This window comes from Sapajus apella, unplaced genomic scaffold, assembly GCF_009761245.1.
Source record: "Sapajus apella isolate SASKATOON/1434 unplaced genomic scaffold, GSC_monkey_1.0 scaffold194, whole genome shotgun sequence".
Taxonomy (NCBI): Eukaryota; Metazoa; Chordata; class Mammalia; order Primates; family Cebidae; genus Sapajus; species Sapajus apella.
In genome coordinates, this window is record NW_022437134.1 from 226,064 (window position 1) to 246,412 (window position 20,349).

Here is a 20,349-nt window from a genome sequence, read left to right on the forward strand (position 1 = left end):
AAGGCTAGGATTACAAGTGCATGCCACCACACCCAGCTAATTTTTACATGTATTATAAAGAATATATATATATTCTTTAGTAGACACGACGTTGGCTAGGCTGGTCTTAAACTCCTGACCTCGTGTGACCCACCTGCCTTGGCCTCCTGAAATGCTGGGATTACAGGCATGAGCCTCCACACCCGGCCCACTTTATTGATTGTGAGATTATGTTTTGGTAGAAAGGCTTCCTGGTGATGACACTTTCCTGCTGACTGGTGCTTTGTTACCAGCACAGACCCTACTGTCTCAGGAATATGAACAAACACTCGGCTCTGCTCAAGGGCTAAAGCATAGCTGAGCCTGCTGCTTCTGCGCCTCCGGAGCCCAGCACTGAGTGACCTACCATGGCATGCATGCCCTGCTGTCAACAGGACACAGCGGGCTTTGCCTATTCCTGGCACCACCTGAAATTTTCTCATGCTCTTGTTATATTTTAAACATATTTAAAATTTCTATTTCTCTATCAATGACAACTGCACAATACACAGCCCTACTCTCACCTCACGAAGCCAAGTCTTTTCTCAGAGTGCCAAACAGTTTACAGCAGCATTTGGTGTGGCACAAAGATGAGATGCCCAGGCCGGTTTTAGTAAATAACACTATATTGGATCTTCAGAGAAGTTTCCCTTTATTCCTGCAATTGGGAAATGTTATCAGGAACATGTACGTTTAAGTACTCCTGATAAAAGATTTGGAGGTCTTGCTGAGCGTGGTGGCTCATGCCTGTAATCCCAGCACTTTGGGAGGCTGAGGCAGGCGGATCACCTGAGGTTGGGAGTTCAAGACCATCCTGGCCAACATGGTGAAACCCTGTCTCTACTACAAATACAAAAATTAGCCAGGCGTGGTGTTGCGTGCCTGTAGTCCCAGCTATTTGGGAGGCTGAGGCAAGAGAACTGCTTGAACCCAGGAGGCAGAGCTTGCAGTGAGCCAAGACTGCGCCACTGCTCTCCAGCCTGGGTGACAGAGAGAGACCGTCTCAAGAAAAAAAAAAAAAAAAAAACTTGAGGGTCTTTAGCTCTAAAGACTCAATTCTCAGCTAGGTGCAGTGGCTCACGCCTGTAATCCCAGCACTTTGGGAGGCCAAGGTGGGCAGGTCACCTGAGGTCAGGAGATCAAGCCCATCCTGGCCAACATGGTGAAACCCCATCTCTACTACAAACAGAAAAATTAGCTGGGTGTGGTGGCGCACACCTGTAGTCCCAGCTACTCAGGAGGCTGAGGCAGGAGAACTGCTTGAATCAGACAGTTGGAGGTTGCAGTGAGCCAAAATCGTGCCACTGCACTCCAGCCAGCGAGACTCCATCTCAAAAAAAAAAAAAAGACTCCACTCTCACCAGCTCAGGGGAATTTCCTCCTATTCCTTCAGCGCATCAGCTCTCCAGAAAAGTTGTAATGCACACACTCTGCTTTTGGCCACCTCTATTTTGCTGCACTGCCTCTCAGAGAGTTTAGTTTCAGCTATTGTGATTCTCCTCCCCACTCTTTCTGACTGAGCTTGCTGGGGTATTTAATTTTCTTTCATTGGAGTCATTAGTCCTCACTGCCAGACTGACACCTTTTCCAATCTGTTTCCTCACTGCCCTCAGTGGCATTCTGTCTGCTGCTGTTAGGAAGGTCTAAGCCCATCTACATTAAGAACTGGAAGAAAATACTGAGGATGTCCTGGCTGGCCTTTGACTGGGGGTGACAGAAGGATGGGGAGTGGCAGAGATGGGTTGAACTGCTTGGTGGATGGGGACATTCTAGGCAGTCAGGCCGCCTCTCACCCTGCAGGCTTTACTTAAAATCTGAGCGGGAACATGGTCAGGCAGCTCTTTTGCTGGAGGAAGAAGCTTTAGTGGAATTTCTGAATGGCATCGGTTTTTTCCTAACTGCTCCTTCCACAAGCAGTTCTGAGGAACCAGAATAGAGGTCCTTGCTTGGCCAAGGAACTGTCTGTTTCTCTAGCTTCTGCTCTGCGGACTTCTTTCTCAGACTCCTCCCTTGGGGACTCGGAGCAGTGAGACTGAAAAGCAGTCTGCTTCCTGCCTCCCTCCATTCCTCCCTCCAGGAGCTTTTGGTAGGGATCATTCAGAATGACCCCGATGTCCTCCTCATGACACCACGCCAGGCTCAGGCACCCAGAAACCCAAGCCCTGTGCATCAGTGACTGGGTGGCTGGAAGTGGATGCCTTTCTTCCTAAATAGGTGTCAGGCACCTTCCAGTGCTTCTGTGAGGAGCAGTGTCCTTTCCAGTGACAGGGAGCTGGAGCTGACGCAGTGAGACCAAGCCGGTCAGACTAGGCAGCCCCTACATCCTCCAGGGAGCCAGCACCTCCAGGGGCTGGGACATGCAGATCAAGTGCGCCCAGGACCTGACTCACCCCCTCTGACAAGCCAGTTCCAGCAGCTCCGCTCTGGGCAGCCCTGAGACCCCCAAAAAGACGGTGCCAGAGCCCACACAGTCGAGCAGCTCCCAGTACTCCCACCAGCACTACCTGCACCTGGAGAGATGGAGGTTCTAGGAAGCCCTGATCCTTATCCCTTCCTGGCCACTGCACCCAGGCAAAATGCCTCCCTAGTCTGAGGCCAGGGGCTGAGGTGTGACTGGCTGAGATCCTCAGTGTGGGTGCAGAACGAGGGGGTAAGTGATTTCCCCAATGCATGAGGGAGAGTGTGGGAGTGAAGGCAGAACTAAGGTAGAATTGTATATTGTGTAGCCAGTTAATAATTATAATGCTATCACCCACTGCCAGGAGTAAATACTTAGGAAACTATGTAAGTTTTTGAAAAGCAGAGGAGGGCCTGGTACGGTGGCTCACACCTGCAATCCCAGCACTTTGGGAGGCCAAGGAGGGTGGGTCACCTGAGGTTGGGAGTTCAAGACTAGTCTGGCCAACATGTTGAAACGCCATCCCTACTAAAAATAAAAAATTAGCCAGGCACAGTGGCACATGCCTGTAGTCCCAGCTACTTGGGAGGCTGAGGCAGGAGGATCACTTGAACCTGGGAGGCGGAGGTTGCAGGGAGCCGAGATCGATCGCACCACTGCACTCCCACCTGGGCAACGAGAGTGAAACTCCGTCTCAAAAAAAGCACAGGAGAAACACTGGAAATGCTCTTATGAGTTATTTCTGAGTGATGAAATCAGGAATTTTTCTCTTTGTACTCTTCCTTCGTTCTAATGTCTTATAAGAATTTCAAGAAACAGAATGGGGGGAAAAGGTATACAGGAGAGACAGACCCCTGGCTGTGGGCTCCGAAGGGTGAAGTCACAGAAGGAAAGCCTGCTGTGGTCGAGCACTCGGCGCTGCCGAAGCCGGCATCGCTCTCCAGAACGTCCCGTCCCGTCCTGTTCCCTCATGCCGTGTCACAACACCCCCCAGGACGGCCAGAGGATGAAGAAACAGAACAAAGAGGCACCACCACTCTGGCAGGGAAGGGGTGTGTCTGTGACCCAGCACACACCCGTGTGGTGACCTGCACACTCACAGTCGTGTGGGCAGGACCCACTCCTGCTGCAAATCTGTGCGCAGTTAGGGCTGTGGTTCTGAATGAGCTGTTTGTTAAGGAAAACTGGATTGAAGGCAACAGCCTCCATGTAGGACTTCAATAAAATTGGAATTGAGGCAGCTTTGAGAAGTTCCTTGAAAAAAAGGTACCACTGAGTAAAGAAGGTGGTGAGGCATTTTTAAGAGTTCTCAGCTTGGCTACATCATGGAAGGTGAAACATGAATTTGGAACTCACTCAATGAGGCCATTTGTTACAAATAAGCCACAATTTTCCTCCTAGATGCAAACATTGCCATGCCTAGGTTCCTTCAGGGTTGCAGCAGACTTTTCTTCCAGAAAGCGGAACAGAGCTCCGCCTTCACGATGCGCCTTTTTCAGATGGCGCAGCTAGAGATGGCTGCTGCATTTCTTTGCAGCACATCAAGGCACACAAAAGAACTTAACCAGAATTCTCACACGAAGGCGCCTAAGCACAGCACGACTTCAACAGTGATTTGTGACCAAGACACAAAACACAATGTGAGACACCAAGTAACCGCCTCCAGAGAGCCCCCTCTCTTAAGTCTGACTGCCAGGATAGGAGCGAGGCTGCCGTGCGTCTGGCTTGGCACACAGGCCCCATGGAGCCCAGCAAGGCACTAGATGACTGACACTTGCCGAGGCTCCCGTGTGGGCTCAGGCGAGGAAGGGTGTGTGCTGTACACAATTTCAACTTTCTTGTCCACATAAACTGAACCACTTACTGATTTCCTCCATCACAACAGTGTTGTCCATTGCTATGTGGACCGCCAAGGAGCTCCACGTGTCGAAGACAGCAAGCTTCCTACAGAGAGTGGGAGGAGAGCAACCATAAGCTTTTCTACAATTCAAAGACACTTCATCTATCTCTGCAGCGACAACTGCTGGAAGGAGTGTTCGTGTTAGAGCTGCTTCTCGGATGAGAAGGGCCGGGGCTCCGAAAGTCCGGGCATAGCTAATGCCACAGACAGGAAGAAAGCTGAGGGTAAATCTGCCTCTTCTCGCCTGAGGCCCAGTGGTCCTTCCCTTGCCCCAGCCTCCATTCAGAGAGCACACGAAAGAGGCTTTTCAGTGGCCTGGCTTCCTGGTCTCACTGGCACAGAGGCAGAACTAGAACACGAACCCAGTTCTGAGAGGCTACGGGTTTCGCCAACTTCGAGGCAGGCCTCCCAGCACCTTTACACTCTGCTCTGCTCAGCCCTCCACAAACACGCTTAGCTGACAACCTAGGGGTCTGAGTCCTGGCAGGGAAACCTGCGGCTCCGCGGGGAGCACGACTGTGCATGCTAGCGAGCAGACACTGTGGCTCAGTTCCTTCTGAAGGAAGAGCAGATTCTCAGCCAAAGTCCAACAGGACTCCGATCTCATCCCAGGTGCCACGGAGATGGGTTCAGACGACCTCAACAAAAGCTAAGAAAACAGAAAAGGCCCGAGGCGGCAAGGACCTAGAGGTTCTGGGGACAGAATCTGGGACCTGTGTGCGGGAGGCCTGGGTGGGGTGGAGCATGGGACTGGGGTGACCACACAGAGTCCCACCCATGCACAAGCCCAGAGGAGACACTGGGAGGAGAGCCTGCTTCCCCATCTGGGCCGCCCTCCCCCTCCCCACTCCAGCCAGCCGCAGTGCCAAAGATGCAGCACAAGGGCCGCAGCGGCACTGGCAAAGCTGACGGGGACAGGGGGCAAACAAGGAAGCAGCGGCCATGTGGGTTGGTGGTCAGCGCTGTAGAGAATAGTAACATAAGAACGGGGCGTGGCACTATCTGGGCAGACATGGGGCACAACCCAGGCAGGTGTCGGGGGACGGGTCCAAGTGCCAGCACCAGATATGCAAAGGTGCTGAAGCCGGTTGTGTCCCAGGAACACAACAGAGTCACACCAGGGAGGTGGGGTATAGCCCCCCCCCACCTAGTCAGTAGGGAAGCGCCAGGGCGGTTCAGGGCAGAGTGGTGGCCAATGTGTTTTATGCAGATAGCTCTGCTGTTATTTGTTAAAGAGACTCTACGATGATAGAGAGAAGGAAGATCAACAAGAAGAAAAGAGATGGGACTTGGGCCAGCACAGGGAGTGAAAGGATGAATGCTCGTCAGAATCTGGACGTATATTGGATGAGCTCACTGAAGGAAAGAGGAGTCTTGGTGGGGTGGGGTAGCTCATGTCTGCAACCCCAGCACTTTGGTAGGCCGAGGTGGGTGGATCACAAGGTCAAGAGATCAAGACCATCATGGCCAACATGGTGAAACTCCGTCTGCTAAAAATACAAAAATTAGCCGGGCATGGTGGCATGCGCCTGTAGTCCCAGCTACTCAGGAGGCTGAGACAGGAGAACAGCTTGAATCCGGGAGGCGGAGGTGGCAGTGAGCCAAGATTGCGCCACTGCACTCCAGCCTGGCCCCAGAGCGAGACTCCATCTCAAAAAAAAAGAGCAAGAGGAGTCTAGAACAATCCCAAATTCTGGCTTGAGCACCTGAAGGAGTGCCGCCACTGTGGAAGCAGCAGGTTGGGGCCAGCACGAGCTCTGGCTGTCAGGTCACCATGCACCACGGATGCCCGAAGGGAAATGCAGAATAAGCAGCTGGACCTGAGCCTACAGTCCAGGGACAAATCAGCCCTGCAGGTGACCCTGGAAGCCAGTCCGCATGCCTGGGTGCCACAGCACGAGCAGGTTGGGGAGGATCATCCAGCAACAGGGGTGGGGGGCTAGTGGGGAGCGGGCAGGGGGCCAAGAGAAACAGTGAGCATGGCTGAATGGCCTGGTGCTTCCAGAGTGAGCGCCTGCACCAAGGGTCACCCGCTGCTGGCTAAGACAGAGACCGCAGCTCAGTTTCAGACCTGAAAACAGTGTGCCGCTAGCCTTGACAGGGCCACTCTAGGCAGCACCAAGAGGAAGTGTGAGTAGTGGGGAGCCACTGGACAGAGGACTCTGACGGGCACGCAGCGGGGACTGAGCAGGTGCCATGCCAAACACAGGGCAGGCCCAGGAGACAGAGGCAGCAGCAGGCGGGGGATGTGGGATGGGGAGGGGGTGATGTAAGAGAGACGGACGTGTGCAGGAGACCCCAGGGAACCTGAAAGAAAAGTTGGGTGGAGACAGTGACTGCCATGCTGAGGAGCGGGGTGAGGGGAGACAAGGCCATTTCAGCAATGTGGAACATGGGCACCTGAGGGCCTCGAGTAGGCTATAGGGCAGGTAGGTGCAGGAGGAGAGGCTTCAAGGGAGCTGGAGCTGGAGACAGGCTTGGGAGACACTGGCCTTGGCCTAATGGGGAAGAGGCCCTGAGGGTGCAAGTCCAAGGGGAACTGGCCAGAGCCTCCCCAAAAATGCTGGGATGCCAGGACACACGGAATCAGACCAAGTGACCCTGGACGGGTCAAGAGGAATGAAGAGCGGACACAAAACTGAAACCATACGCAAGTTTCTGGAACTGCAGGGAGGACCATTTCAGAGGAATCTGGGGAGCGGGAGAGGGGAGGCAGCAAGGAGCAAACACACAATGGGGCTGAGTGAGGCATGAGAGGAAGCAGGTGTGGGGGACACTTGCAGGCGCCGAGGTGCATGGGAAGGCGAGCCAGGCAACAGGGAGGCTCCAGGCAACACAAGGAAAACAGGCAGCAGGGCTCAGGGATGCCAGCCTCCAACAAGCCCACAGAGGTGGGAGGGCCCAGCACCTGCAGGGATGGCTGCAGACCAGTTTCAGCTGCAGGTGGGAGGCTGTAGGTTGTGCCAGGCTGTAGGTTGTCCCCATTAGATGCCACTATTACAGGTGGCTCCACAAGGAAGACAAAGAACAAGGGTCCAATCTGCCAGCCAGCATCTGAACTATGGTGTTCATTTATTAGAAAACACACACCCCCATTCACAAGACGACTTGGCCTGGTCATCTCCGAGCAAGCTCCCGAGGGCCCTGCAGCCAATCATTAGAGAGCCCTGATTTCCTGCAGCCATGAAGACTCAAGGATAACCGAAACCCCAGGGAACATCCATGCTGCCCCCGCTCAGCACTGGAAGTGCAGTACATACTTGAGGACCTGGGCAACAGTGTTCGGCCCGTACCACTGGCCTATGGACTTGCCTTCGCCAACTCCCATTTGCGCTGCAGGGAACAGATGCAGATTAGCGACACACTCCCACCCTGACCACCCCAACGCCCCCAGCCCTGAGCTCTGGTGGCATGTGGTGCCAGGACACACGTCACAGGAAGGCCTGGAGGGCACCCTACCCAGCCTCCAGACGTAAGGATGCCCCAACAAGGTGCGCGGAGGCGTGAAGGGACAGCTGAGGTCTCAAGGGCTGTCCTTCACTGTGAACTCAGATAAGGAGGGGAAGCCAGGAAATGAAGGGACCACTTCCTTCTATCAGTGAAGACAGTGCTCAAAAGTTGGCCTTGCTTGCAACAAAGGCCAGCTACTCTTGACTCACTCCACTTCAATCTGAGCATTCAAACTCACTGATGGGGCAGGAGGAAGAAGGGCCCTTCAGGAATGAGGCCAATTTTCTCATATTGTGCTAAGTACCAGGCACTGCAGGCCACAGGGACGGCCGGGAGGGCAAGGCCCCGCAGGGCCCGGGCGGGAGCACCCACAGCAGGGCCCGGATGGGAGCACTCACAGCAGGGCCCAGGCGGGAGCACCCACAGCAGCGCACAGGCGGTCAGAGGCCCGTGTGGTCTAAACATCCCGCAACACCAGAAAAGTTCTTGGGGGAAACCGACCACTCCACCGTCTCCCAACAGCCCGGGCAGGGCCCGGCACAACCTACAGCCCCCACCTATCTGGTGAATGGAGTAGCAACTGTCCTTCCTGTCGATGAATGCGTTGAGGACGCTGAAATAGCTGTCCGGCTGCCTCTTCCTTTGTGTCCACCTCCAATCTATTGGAAAAAAACTACAGGTCAGCACTACCGTAAACACGAGAAACAAGTCTTCACTTTCACAAACACTCAATGTACAGGTGGCATCCAAACCTTTTTCGGGATCTCTTTGTTTTTCTGAGACGGAGTCTCACTCTATTGCCAGGCTGGAGTGCAGTGGTGCGATCTCGGCTCCCTGCAACCTCTGCCCCCCGGGTTCAAGCGATTCGATTTTCCTGCCTCAGCCTCCTGAGTAGCTGGGACTGCAGGCACGTGCCACCACACCCAGCTAATTTTTTGTATTTTTAGTAGAGATGGGGTTTCACTATGTTGGCCAGGATGGTCTTGATCTCTTGAACTCGTGATCCGCCAACCTCGGCCTCCCAAAGTGCTGGGATTACAGGCGTGAGCCACCATGCCCAGCCCGGAAACTTTTAAAAGTAAAAACTCATGCTTTCCAGGATTTCAAATGCAAAAATGACAAGTTAGCAAAACAAATCTGTACAGAAAACAGTTTCAGTGACTTAAAACATTGATCAGCACCAGATGAGGTGGCTCATGCCTGTAATTCAGGCACTTTGGGAGGCTGTGGCAGGCGAATCACCTGAAGTTGGGAGTTCAAGACCAGCTTGACCAACATGGAGAAACCCTGTCTCTATTAAAAATACAAACCGGGGGTGGTGGTACATGCCAGTAATCTCAACTACTCGGGAGGCTGAGGCAGGAGAATCACTTGAACCCAGGAGGCAGAGGTTGTGGTGAGCCGAGATCGTGCCATTGCACAGCCTGAGTGACAAGAGCAAAATTCTATCTCAAAAAAAAAAAAAAAAAAAAAAAATTTTCAAAATTTTTTTTTTTTTTTTTTCCAGACAGGGTCTAACTCTGTTGCCCTGGCTGGAGGGCAGAGGCACAATCTCAGCTCACTGCAGCCTCCACCTCCTGGGTTCAAGCAATTCTCCCACATCAGTCTCCCATGTAGCTAATTTTTGTAGTTTTTTGTAGAGATGGGGTCTCACCATGTTGCCTAGGCTGATTTATCAGCTTTCTCTAAAGTCAGTTTTTTAAACAAGTGGGTCATTACTCAAGAAAACCCCAAGTTCTATTTTGTGTTTTACCTGTGACCTGCTCTAAAGTGCCCTGACTCCACAGTCCCCTTTGCTTACTAAGAACACCATGGCCAGCGTCCTCCCCAGGGCTGTGACTCACCTCGGCCTAGGTGCCGGCACACCAGGGCTTGGGCAAAGATCATCTGTCCACACCGCAGCATGCAGCCCCAGCCTGTGTCCGAGGTGGGGCCTGTCCCCCCTGTCACGGCAGACAGAGAGAGAAGTGCTCATGGCTAGACGGCCTCACAGGCCAAGAGCCCACTGGAGGAGGCAGTAGGTCAGTCCCGCACCGCAGGTACCAACTCCCTCAACTATCAGCTCCACCTGGGGCAACACACACCTCTTAGGACTCAGTAACACCAAGGGCCACATTCACTGGAGAGCGAAATGTCCTGACAACCTCCTCAAAATGGGCAAAACACGTGAACAGGTCAGTCATGGAGCAAAAGGAGTGTCTGACAAACACAGGAAGACACTGATCCCCGTAAGTCATGCAGAAAACGCAAAGTTAAAACAAGAAAAGTCATTTTCCAATTATCAGAAAGGCAGAAACTCAAAGGCCTGCTGACACCCAGTGTTGCTGAGAGTACAGGAGAGGCCGCCAAGGCAGCAAGGCAGCCCTCACTGCACAGGTGCCTGGGCCCGGGCCCTGGCCCTCATGGCCGCTCCCTGGGGCCCAGAAAGATGGACAACACACAGCATGGAATAGCGTGGCATGTGACAGACACTTGCGAAACACTGTCAGCCCACAGCAGGCAAGAGGCATGTGGGTGGCTGCACGCCAGGGAGAGAAGCAGAGATTCAGGCGACAGACCACAAGGTTTGCCCTGTGCCCACACTTGGGCTTCCAGCAGCTTCCCCACACACTGACAAGGACAATAAACCCTGTGTTTTGGGGCAGTGGTGGCTGTCACACACCAACAACCCAATCAGCAGTGCCCATGATCACCCTTGCTCCACTGCTGATAAAAACAAATCATCTCAGAGCCAGGCATGGGGGTGTGCACCTGTAGTCCCAGCTACTCAGGAGGCTGAGAAGGGAGAATTGCTTGAGCCCAGGAGTTCAAGTCCAGCCTGGGCAACACAGTGAAACCCCACCTATTGAAAAAATTAAGGCCGAGTGCAGTGGCTCACGCCTGTAATCTCAGCACCTTGGGAGGCCAAGGCGAGCAGATCACAAGGTCAGGCGATCAAGACCATCCTGGCTAACACGGTGAAAATCCGTCTCTACTAAAAATACAAAAAATTACCTGCGCGTGGTGGTGGGCACCTGTGATCCCAGCTACTCGGAAGGCTGAGGCAGGAGAATCACTTGAACCCGGGAGGCAGAGGTTGCAGTGAGCCGCAATCGCAACACTGCACTCCAGCCTGGGCGACAGAGCGAGACTCCGTCTCAAAAAAAAAAAAAGGAAATTAATAATTTAAAAAAATCATCTCTGTGGGACCAGAGAAGGAGACACACCACACTTGACCTTGAGAACGGCAACAGGGCTGCTTCATCTGCAGCGGTTATCTCCAGCCTCCACCTCCTCCACAAGGCCTCCGCCAAACCAGAAAGGCTTCACTGGAGCCCTGTTCTCCTTCCCAGCCTGCGGCAGAGTCACTGTGAAGGAGAGGGAGGCTGGGAACAAACTGCATCCACATCCGCAAGGAGAGCAGGCTCAGAGCAGCTGCGAAACACGTGTGCAATGCACAGCCCTTCCCGGGGCACATCTGACAAGTCACAACATGAAGTGTCAACCTAAGGGGACATTGTCTTATGTCCCTATGCGTCAGTGTTCTGCAATGCCAAGCCGCTGTGGCTATTTTACTCTCACCTCACTTCAGGATAAGGAATGAAACCACCCCTAGAAGAGGGGCCAAACCCCGGCCCGGCACTGAGGCAGCGTAAGGTAAGCCCTGCCCCTCACCTCCGGCCTCAGTTATCCACCAGTGAGAGGCAGGGCTGAGAAGCAGTCCCATCTCCTTCCAGCTCCAGGGCATACAGAAATGATGGAGTGCACTTTAGTGTTACATAAAAACATGTCACCTGGCCCTTCAGATCTCCCTGCAGGTAAGTGTGGAAAATACTAAACAAGATAAGGACTATGGAGAATGGCTGCCAAACATTCTGGACCTAAGTAAGAAACACACTGTATTCAAATACTCAGACTAAAACTCAAATCCCCGAAGCGGCGTGCGGCCTGCCTACAACGGACACACTGTTTCCTACACCGTTCTGTCCTACATTTAAGACAATGTTGGCCGTGACTCAGATACTGATTTCCAGCTCCAGTAATAAGCGGTGATTGGCAGTTGAAAACGCACTGCCCTAGGTAGAATCAGGAGCCTTGGGTTGGATTCTAGCCCTGACACAGCTACATGTGAGGCCTCGGCCAATTCATTTAACCAGGACTGCTGTGAAGATTCAGATGAACTACGCAGCATATTGAAATCAAATCTACAAGCCTAAGTTCTCCTTCCTAAAAACACGTACACTTTGTCCCACACTGTAATAAATCCGAGTACTTACCAATGGCTGGAAAGTTTTTCCTGTATGTAAACCAAAGTCTAGATGCCACATCAGACAAGATCTCGTCCTTTTCTAGAGGTTGTTTAAAAGAAAAAAAAAAAAACACACACACACAATGCCTTAAGTTTGCAAGTCACATGTTATGGCAGAGTTAGCAGAGAACAATTATCATCACAAAATGCTTCTGCAGGCCAAGCGGTCCGAGCAGGGTGGGCTGCAGCATGGCCGATACCTGTGAAAATGCTGTATTTTCTACCCAGTATCCAAACGGGCTCTGAGGTCTCAGGGAAATCTTCAAACTCGGCAAACCGGAGAGTGTCGTAGGTCAGAGTAGCTGTTGAAACCAAAGACGCACAATCATCAGACATTTATAATTTCATAAAGTGGTATCAAAAAGGACATTTATAGCACTTCTGTGCTAAAGAGAACAACTGTAAATTCTTGCAATGACAGCACACCCTCTTGCATCTCCGGCCTACCATGACTCCACCATGGATGGAGTAAACTCGTGGGAATACACAGGAGGCCATGCTGGCCAGCTGCTCTGCTAAGGTATGGGGACAGGGAGGTGGGGCCAGCATGCCACTTCCTAAGCCTTTGTCTGACAGCAGACATGAGGGTGAGAGGCCAAGTTAGGGGCCAGCCTGAGGGGAGAGAAACCAAAAGAAATAACATAAAGAGCCACCCGATTCGAGCACTTACTTTAGACTTAAAAATGTTTGGGCCGGGCGCAGTGGCTCACGCCTGTAATCCCAGCACTTTGGGAGGCCGAGCGAGGCAGGTGGATCAAGAGGTCAAGAGATCGAGACCATCCTAGCCAACGTGGTGAAAGCCCGTCTCTACTAAAAATACAGAAATTAGCCAGGCTTGTTGTCGGATACATGTAGTCCCACAGCTACTCGGGAGGCTGAGGCAGGAGAATGGCTTGGACCCGGGAGGTGGAGGTTGCAGTGAGCCAAGATCCCACCACCATACTCCAGCCTGGCGACAGAGCGAGACTCCGTCTCAAAAAAAAAAAAAAAAAAAGTTTAAAACATCCAAGACAAACATAAAATGAAACCACCCCCTACATCTTTGTGTGCAAGGAAAGCCAAAGATGAAACAGAACAAGGAGTCATTTTTCATGGCCATCCTAAGGTTTACCAGATGTCACCTTGGCAGCGCATTCACAGTCACTGTGATGAAGGCACATGCTCCAGGGGCAAGAAACACTGAGCTGCTGGGAAGACTGGGGTTCTGGTCTCCCCTAAATTCCTGGTTAGGGGCAGGTGCTGGAGAAGTGTGGGGTGCTACTCCAAGGTAGAAAGTTAACCTCTGGACACTGAGAAATCAAGCTCTCTACCAAGTCCACAGAGGTACCTGGGTACAAAGGGCCTAGTGATCAAGAACTGAACCTGTTTTCATTTCAACAATGCTACCAGAAGGGCACTGCCACCACTTCCATGTGGCAACACGCCACTTTCTAAGGAGGTGGCTGGCTGCAGAGCCACAGAGTTTACCTGCTGTGCTATTGAGCCCTGCACACCATCTTACTCTGTTTTACTTCAGTTAAGAAACTAGGCCAGGCGCAGTGGCTCATGGCCATAATACCAGCACTATGGGAGGCCGAGGCGGGCGATCGCCTGAGGTCAGGAGTTTGAGACCAGCCTGGTCAACATGGTGAAACTCCATCTCTACTAAAAGTACAAAAATTAGCCGGGCACGGTGGTGGGTGCCTGTAATCCCAGTTACTCAGGAGGCTGAGACAAGAGAATCACTTGAACTTGGGAGGTGGAGGTTGCAGTGAGCCGAGATTGCACCACTGCACTCCAGCCTCGGCGACCAGAGTGAAGCTCCATCTCAAATAAATAAATAAATAAAATAAACTAGAGAGGCCCAGGATCTTCCTGCCCACAGAACTGTGGCTGAGGATACCCATGTCACACACTGTCCCCAAAAAGAAGGTGCCAGCCAGCAGCAAGGCACCAGCCCAAACACCCATGTGGCGAGATGTGCATCGCGTATTCTGGGGTGGCACCCGAGGCGCCTCCCTCCAGCTGCTCCTCAGGCAACCTGGAACACGCAGTTCCCATCTGCTGCCTCTCCAGCTCTGACGGTGTCTGATCACCCATTCTTCACCAGCAGCTTCACAGCAGTCTTTTGAAAATCAAACACATATGAATTTTTCCCACATCTAAATTTACTTTTTGATAACAACCCCACACTTTGATAAGAATGACACACGCTAATTATAAAAAACGCCGAAGACTACAAAAATACACAAATCACATGAAGCCTCATCACCCAGCAATGCCTCTCCTTCCAGAAGCCTTTCTGCATAGGTTCGTAGCTGAAATCATACTAATCCCGCGGTTTCCTCAGAATTCTACATAAACACAGAGCTCCACCTAAGCTGATACTATAAATAAAGCTCCTTGTTTACATCACAGACAGCTCGAGCATCCCTGCGTGTGTGTACTTCTGTGCTGTGCACAATCCCCTCGGGGAGGCAGGGGGCAGGGTGCTGGCTCTGGCCCCTGGCAGTCGGAATTCAAAGCCCAGCCTGGGTGCTGGTAAAATGTAGTTTCCTGGGCCACTCGCTTAACTCTTAAGTGTCCATCATCCATAAAATGGGATAATAACAGGATAGCCTCACAACATGGTTGTGATGTTTCCATCAAACACTTCCAGTGAGGTGCTGGCTGGTAGACAGAAGGGCTCCAATGTCAGCTGTGTCATTAGCATCAAGGACTCAGAGCCACAGGGTCAAAGGCACACACATTTTATTATACCCAAAAGGCTTAATTATATGTACAGCTGATTCCCAAACACACGGCTGGGAAGTACTTGCCAGCATCTCCCTCAGCACAGGGAGAACTAACAAACCCACAACAGAGGGCCCCATGCGCGTTGTTTAAAGAATTCTCAGCTGCAGGAGACCCAGGCCCCTCTCTGCCCTTTTTCTATAGTGCTGTAGCTTCCTGAGCAAAACGACAGGTGTTACAGAGTTGCTGGGGCCAGATGAAACAAGCTTTAACAAGCTTTCCACAGCAGGACTTGGTGTCCAAGAGTTCTGCGCTATTTTTTTCTTTTTTTGAGACAGGGTCGTTTTGTCACCCAGGCTGGAGTACAGTGGTGCAATCATCGCCTACTGCAGCCTCAAGCTCCCAGGCTCAATCAATCCTCCTGTCTCAGCCTCCTGAGCAGCTGAGACTACAGGCATGTGCCACCACACCCAGCTAATTATTGGAATTTTTTTTTGTAGAGACGTTGCCAAGCTGGTCTCAAGCTCCTTGGCTCAAGCAATCCACCTGTCTTGGCCTCCCAACATGCTGGGATGACAGGCATGAGCCACTGCACCTGGCCCCCAGGAGCTCTGCTCTTATATATTTCACTCTTCCATGCTTTCACAGACAGTATCAACCAAACTGCTTGGTACTGTGAATAAATAATTTAAAGTCCAAGTTTACATTGTCTTTCACCTTTTTATATATATAAGGTTACTTGCTTCTGCACATGATTACAAAAACTGAGTTGAGATGAATTAAGGCCCATGTCTGTCTTTTTAAAGACTTGAAAAAATTCATGATGTCCCTGCTACCTCTCTAAAGCCACTCCGGAACCTTCAGAAGTCACTGCTGTTCTTTGACCTCTAGGCTTTATCCAATACACAGACTCAAATCCACAAAATTTATTCTCAAGGAAAAAGGATGCAAACGCCACTGTAATTTCAATTTCCAACGCTGCAGGACAATGATTCCATCTTGCTGCTAGAACATTCTTCTGATATTTGAGATGGCTCCAAGGTACCAGCTTTGAACTAAAGATACGCATATCTTTTATTTAAAGCACTGCAGAGCTAAATGAACACTTTGGCAAGTATCTCTTTGTAGGCTACAGATGTTACTTAGGATGGGATTATGTCCAATAAACCTGTTGTAAGTTGAAAATACTGTCAGTCAAAAATGCACTGAGACCAAGCATGGTGGCTCACGCCTGTAATCCCAACACTTTGGGAGGCCAAGGCAGGCACATCACCTGAGGTCAGGAGTTCAAGACAAGCCTGGTCAACATGGTGAAACTGCATCTCTATTAAAAACACAAAAAATTATCTGGGCGTGGTGGCAGGTGCCTGTAGTCCCAGCTACTCAGAAGGCTGAGGTGGGACAATCACATGAACTCAACAGATGGAGGCTGCAGTGAGCTGAGATCGCACCACTGCACTCCAGCCTAGGTGGCAGAGTGAAACTCCATCTCAAAAAAAAAAGGAAAGAAAAAATGCATTGAATACATGTAACCTACCTGGCATCAAAGCTTAGCTCAGCCTGCCTTAAACGCGCTCAGAACACTCACATTAGCCTAGAGTTGGGCAAACTCAGCTGGCAAGACAGTGCCCCGAAGAGCATGGGTCATTTACCCTCCTCATCATGTGGCTGACGAGGAGCTACCTGGCATCTCCAGAGTATCTGGGGACACAATGTTAGCCCAGGAAAAGATCAAAATTCGAAACATGAAGTCTAGCTTCTACAGAATGCATATTGCATTCACAGTACTGTAAAGTCAAAAAATTGTGAGTCAAACCATGGTAGTTTGGAGATCATCTGTATTTCAGAAGAATGTGGCATATGGCATCAGGAAAAGGACCATATCGTTGAATCAAAGTCTGTAGTATCAGAATCTGGAAACTGAGAAACTTCTACGACATCCATCTCCTCATATTAAAAATATACATGATAAGAGAACAGGAAAAGTAGATAAGGAAGAAAAGGAACCAGGCTCACTCTGAAAGCAGGGTAACAACACCTGGGCAGCTGGGAAGCTGAGGGATTTCCATCACAGAAGCAGTGAAATGCAAAGCAGGTGAATTTCTTAGGTTTATTGGCAAACTTTACAGGCAAGGAAGCCAACTTCAGAGTGAAGGGAGTAAGAGGTGTTCCATTAAGTTCAAATACATCACCACACCTCCAACTGTAACTGTGACAATTACAGGTGTGTGGCCTCAGATTCGTCACTGCATGGACCATCAAGGAGACCAGGAAACCCGAGGGCAGCAAACCAAGGGGCAACCACAGTGCTTGGCAGTGAATAGGAGCGGCGCAGCCAAGGCGAACATGACCCATGGGGTCCTTAAGGAGGGCTCCCACACCGCGGTTTCCCAAGCTGCGCTACTCCTCTGTCTAGAGAAATGCACTCCCGCCCTCCCCCAGAAACCTGCCCTCTGCTGGGTGTGAGTCACACATTTCCTAGGACCAGCTGCAGACACACTGGAAACACGGTGCCTTTGCTTCTCCCACCATACTGCACTGTCCTTTCTATACCATGGAAGATGCTGCTAGCAGGGTGTGTCCACACGTCACACCCCTGGAGCATGTTCCCCACAGCCAGGAGCACCAGCTGTGGAGTCAGAAGTCTGAGCCCACCACTGAGCAGCCATGCGACCTCAGTGGCCTCACTGTGAAATGGACAAGCTAAGGCACAGAGAGCTCAAAACCGCACGGGGAGAATAAGCAGTTTCAGGGCCTGCCTTCTCAGATCAAAGACAGGTGAGCAGTCAACACCCAGCGTGGATGGGACTCATTCTGTACCCAAACGGGGTGCAGCACTGAGTACAAGGCAACAGAGACCCAACCAAACGTGAGTCTCCTCCAAGAGATGTGACTGCATTGAGAGCAGGGGGCTGCCACCACACCTCACGGGCTGGTTCCATGGACCCGCGGGATGTGCAGTGGCTCCTAAAAAAAGCAGATGAATACTCTCATCCCTTCAGTTATGAGCATGTCCTCCCTGTGCTTCCCCACGTTGCCCCTCTTGTGCTGGAGGACAGGAGGGAATCCCCTAGGCAGGCCACCTGAGCAGACCTCACCTGTCTTGGACACCCCCACAGCTCCACCTGAAAAGGAGGACACAATGAGGAGCCATGGACTGAGGCGCCCAGAACAGCAAAGAGAGCTCCCTGACCTTCCAGATCTTACTTTATAACGGAGGAGGGAGAGGTCTTCCGGAATTAACACTTCTAATTTCTTTTGTTTTTTTGAGACAGAGTTTCACTCTTGTTGCCCAGGCTGGAGTGCAACGGCCCAATCTCAGCTCATGGCAACCTCTGCCTCCCAGGTTCAAGCAATTCTCCTGCCTCAGCCTCCTGAGTAGCTGGGATTACAGGTGTGTGCCACACCCGGCTAATTTTGTATTTTTAGTAGAGACGGGGTCTCACCACGTTGGTCAGGCTGGTCTCCAACTCCTGACCTCAGATGACCCACCTGTCTCAGCCTCCCAAAGTGCCAGGGTTACAGGTGTGAGCCACCGCGCCCGGGCAACACTTCTAATTTCTACTGAGATCTGTTTCTGGAGTCTGACAGCCTGCCCGATAGCTATAGCGCAGACACATGCCTGAGCTTCTTCAAGCCCCAGAGTGCTCACCCACGCAATGGGGGCACAGCCACCAGTTTTTCCCAGTGGTGAGAACCTGCAACGGGTGCAGAACTGATGTTCACAATCACTCACACTCGCAGATCAACCAAAGTGATGGTTCCATTCTCAAACATTCCGGCCCTGTCACTCAAGCTGGAGTGCAGTGGTGTGAAGCTCACTGCAACCTCCCCTCCTGGACTCAAGGGATCCTCCCACATCAGCCTCCTGAGTGGCTGGGACTACAGACATGCACCATCATGCCTGACTAACTTTTGTTTTCAGTAAATGGGGTTTTGCTATGTTGATGAGGCTGGTCTCAAACTCCTGGGTTCCAGTGATCCACCTACCTCAGACCCCCAAAGTGCTGGGACTACAGGTGTGAGCCGCCGGCCCAGCCAAGTTCCTTCACTGACTCTCAGATGAATGAGATCCATGTGGGCCTGAAGCCAGCTGCCTCGGCAGATCTCCACGGAGAGACTCTCGTCTTATTTCACAGCCTCTGTCATAATTTCATCATCTTCACATGCTGTATCATGTTATATATAAGGTAATTTCACACAGCTCCTGAGAAAAGGAGTCAAATCTCAAAAAAAATACCCATTAGCCAGGCGCAGTGACTCACGCCTGTAATCCCAGCATTCTGGGAGGCCGAGGCAGGTGGATCATCTGAGGTTAGGAGTTCAAGACCAGGCTGGCCAACATAACGAAACCCTGTTGCAGTGATCCAAGATCACACCACTGCACTCCAGCTTGGATGACAGAATGAGACTCCGTCTCCAAAAAAACATACATTATTTAAAAAAAAAAAATACCCATCTCCAGACTCCTAGATAAGATTTTAATTTGAAATAAGATGACATGCAAGGCCAGGTGCAGTGGCCCACGCCTGTCATCCCAACACCTTAAGAGGCCAAGGTGGGAGCATCAGTTTGAGATCAGCCTGGGCAACACAGGGAGACTCTGTCTCAAAAAAAAAAAAAAAAAAAAAAAAACGTTAGCTAGGCATGGAGGCGCATGCCTGTAGTCTTAACTGCTCAGGAATGCGAGCCAAGAAGATCACTTGAGCCCAGGAGGAGACCGAGGCTGCAGTGGGCTGTGGCTGCAACACCGAACTCCAGTCTAGGGGACGAAGTAGGACCCTGCCTCAAAAACAATTTTAAAAAAGATGACACGTAGGAGGAACAAGGTGGAGAGGCAGGGTGGACGAGATGGCTCACGCCCAGCACTTTAGTAGGTGGAGGAAGGCGGATCACTTGAGGTCAGAAGTTCGAGAACAGCCTGGTCAACATGGTGAAACCCATCTCTACTAAATACAAAAAAAAATTAGCCAGGCATGGTGGTGCACACCTATAATCCCAGCTACTCAGGAGGATGAGGCAGGAGAATCTCTTGAACCCCAGAGGCCGAGGCTGCAGTGAGCCAAGATAGAGACGCTGCACTCCATCTAGTCTGGGTGACGGTGAGACTACATCTCAAAAAAAAAAAAAAGACGGAGAGGTACTGTACACTTTAGGACAGAATCCCCCATAGAAGCAGTTCTCCCATTTGGTCAGCTGGATCCCAGGCACCCGATTTTCCACACCCTCTTCCCTGGGACTTCTGCAACCACAAGCAGAAGAGGGCAGATGGCATTTTAATATGGTAATTCCACTGGAAAAAAGCCCTGTGATTTAATATTATTAATTTGACAGGCAGAAATGTACGGAACTGTACTGAATCAATTTAACCAACTTCTCTCCATTTAGTACCAATTACACTTCATTCAACCAGGGAGGACTACAAAAAATATCCAGCGAGTAGATCTAAGAGCTTGCTGTAAAGCACTTCATTTCGAAGACATCTTCCTAAAACATTTAGAGGTTTATTTTCCAAAAGATTTATATTTTATAAATTAAACAAAGGCTTCTTCTTTTCTTTTACAGAACTCTTACGTTTAAGAT

General features: G+C 51.1%; 1 protein-coding gene across 4 annotated transcripts in view; it reads right to left on the bottom strand.

Annotated features, from left to right (window-relative positions):
- The window catches only part of ATG4B (autophagy related 4B cysteine peptidase), a 35,736-nt gene that overhangs the window by 10,372 nt on the left and 5,015 nt on the right, over nt 1–20,349 (bottom strand). For 3 of the 4 annotated variants that reach the window (XM_032269558.1, XM_032269555.1, XM_032269557.1), the window contains 6 exons: nt 12,255–12,356; nt 12,023–12,094; nt 9,611–9,709; nt 8,324–8,425; nt 7,577–7,649; nt 4,281–4,360 (listed from right to left, as the gene is read on the bottom strand). In XM_032269558.1, the coding sequence (XP_032125449.1) occupies nt 4,281–4,360; nt 7,577–7,649; nt 8,324–8,425; nt 9,611–9,709; nt 12,023–12,094; nt 12,255–12,356 (528 nt within the window). The remainder of the gene's footprint in view (nt 1–4,280; nt 4,361–7,576; nt 7,650–8,323; nt 8,426–9,610; nt 9,710–12,022; nt 12,095–12,254; nt 12,357–20,349) is intronic. The other variant, XM_032269556.1, reaches the window with a different exon arrangement.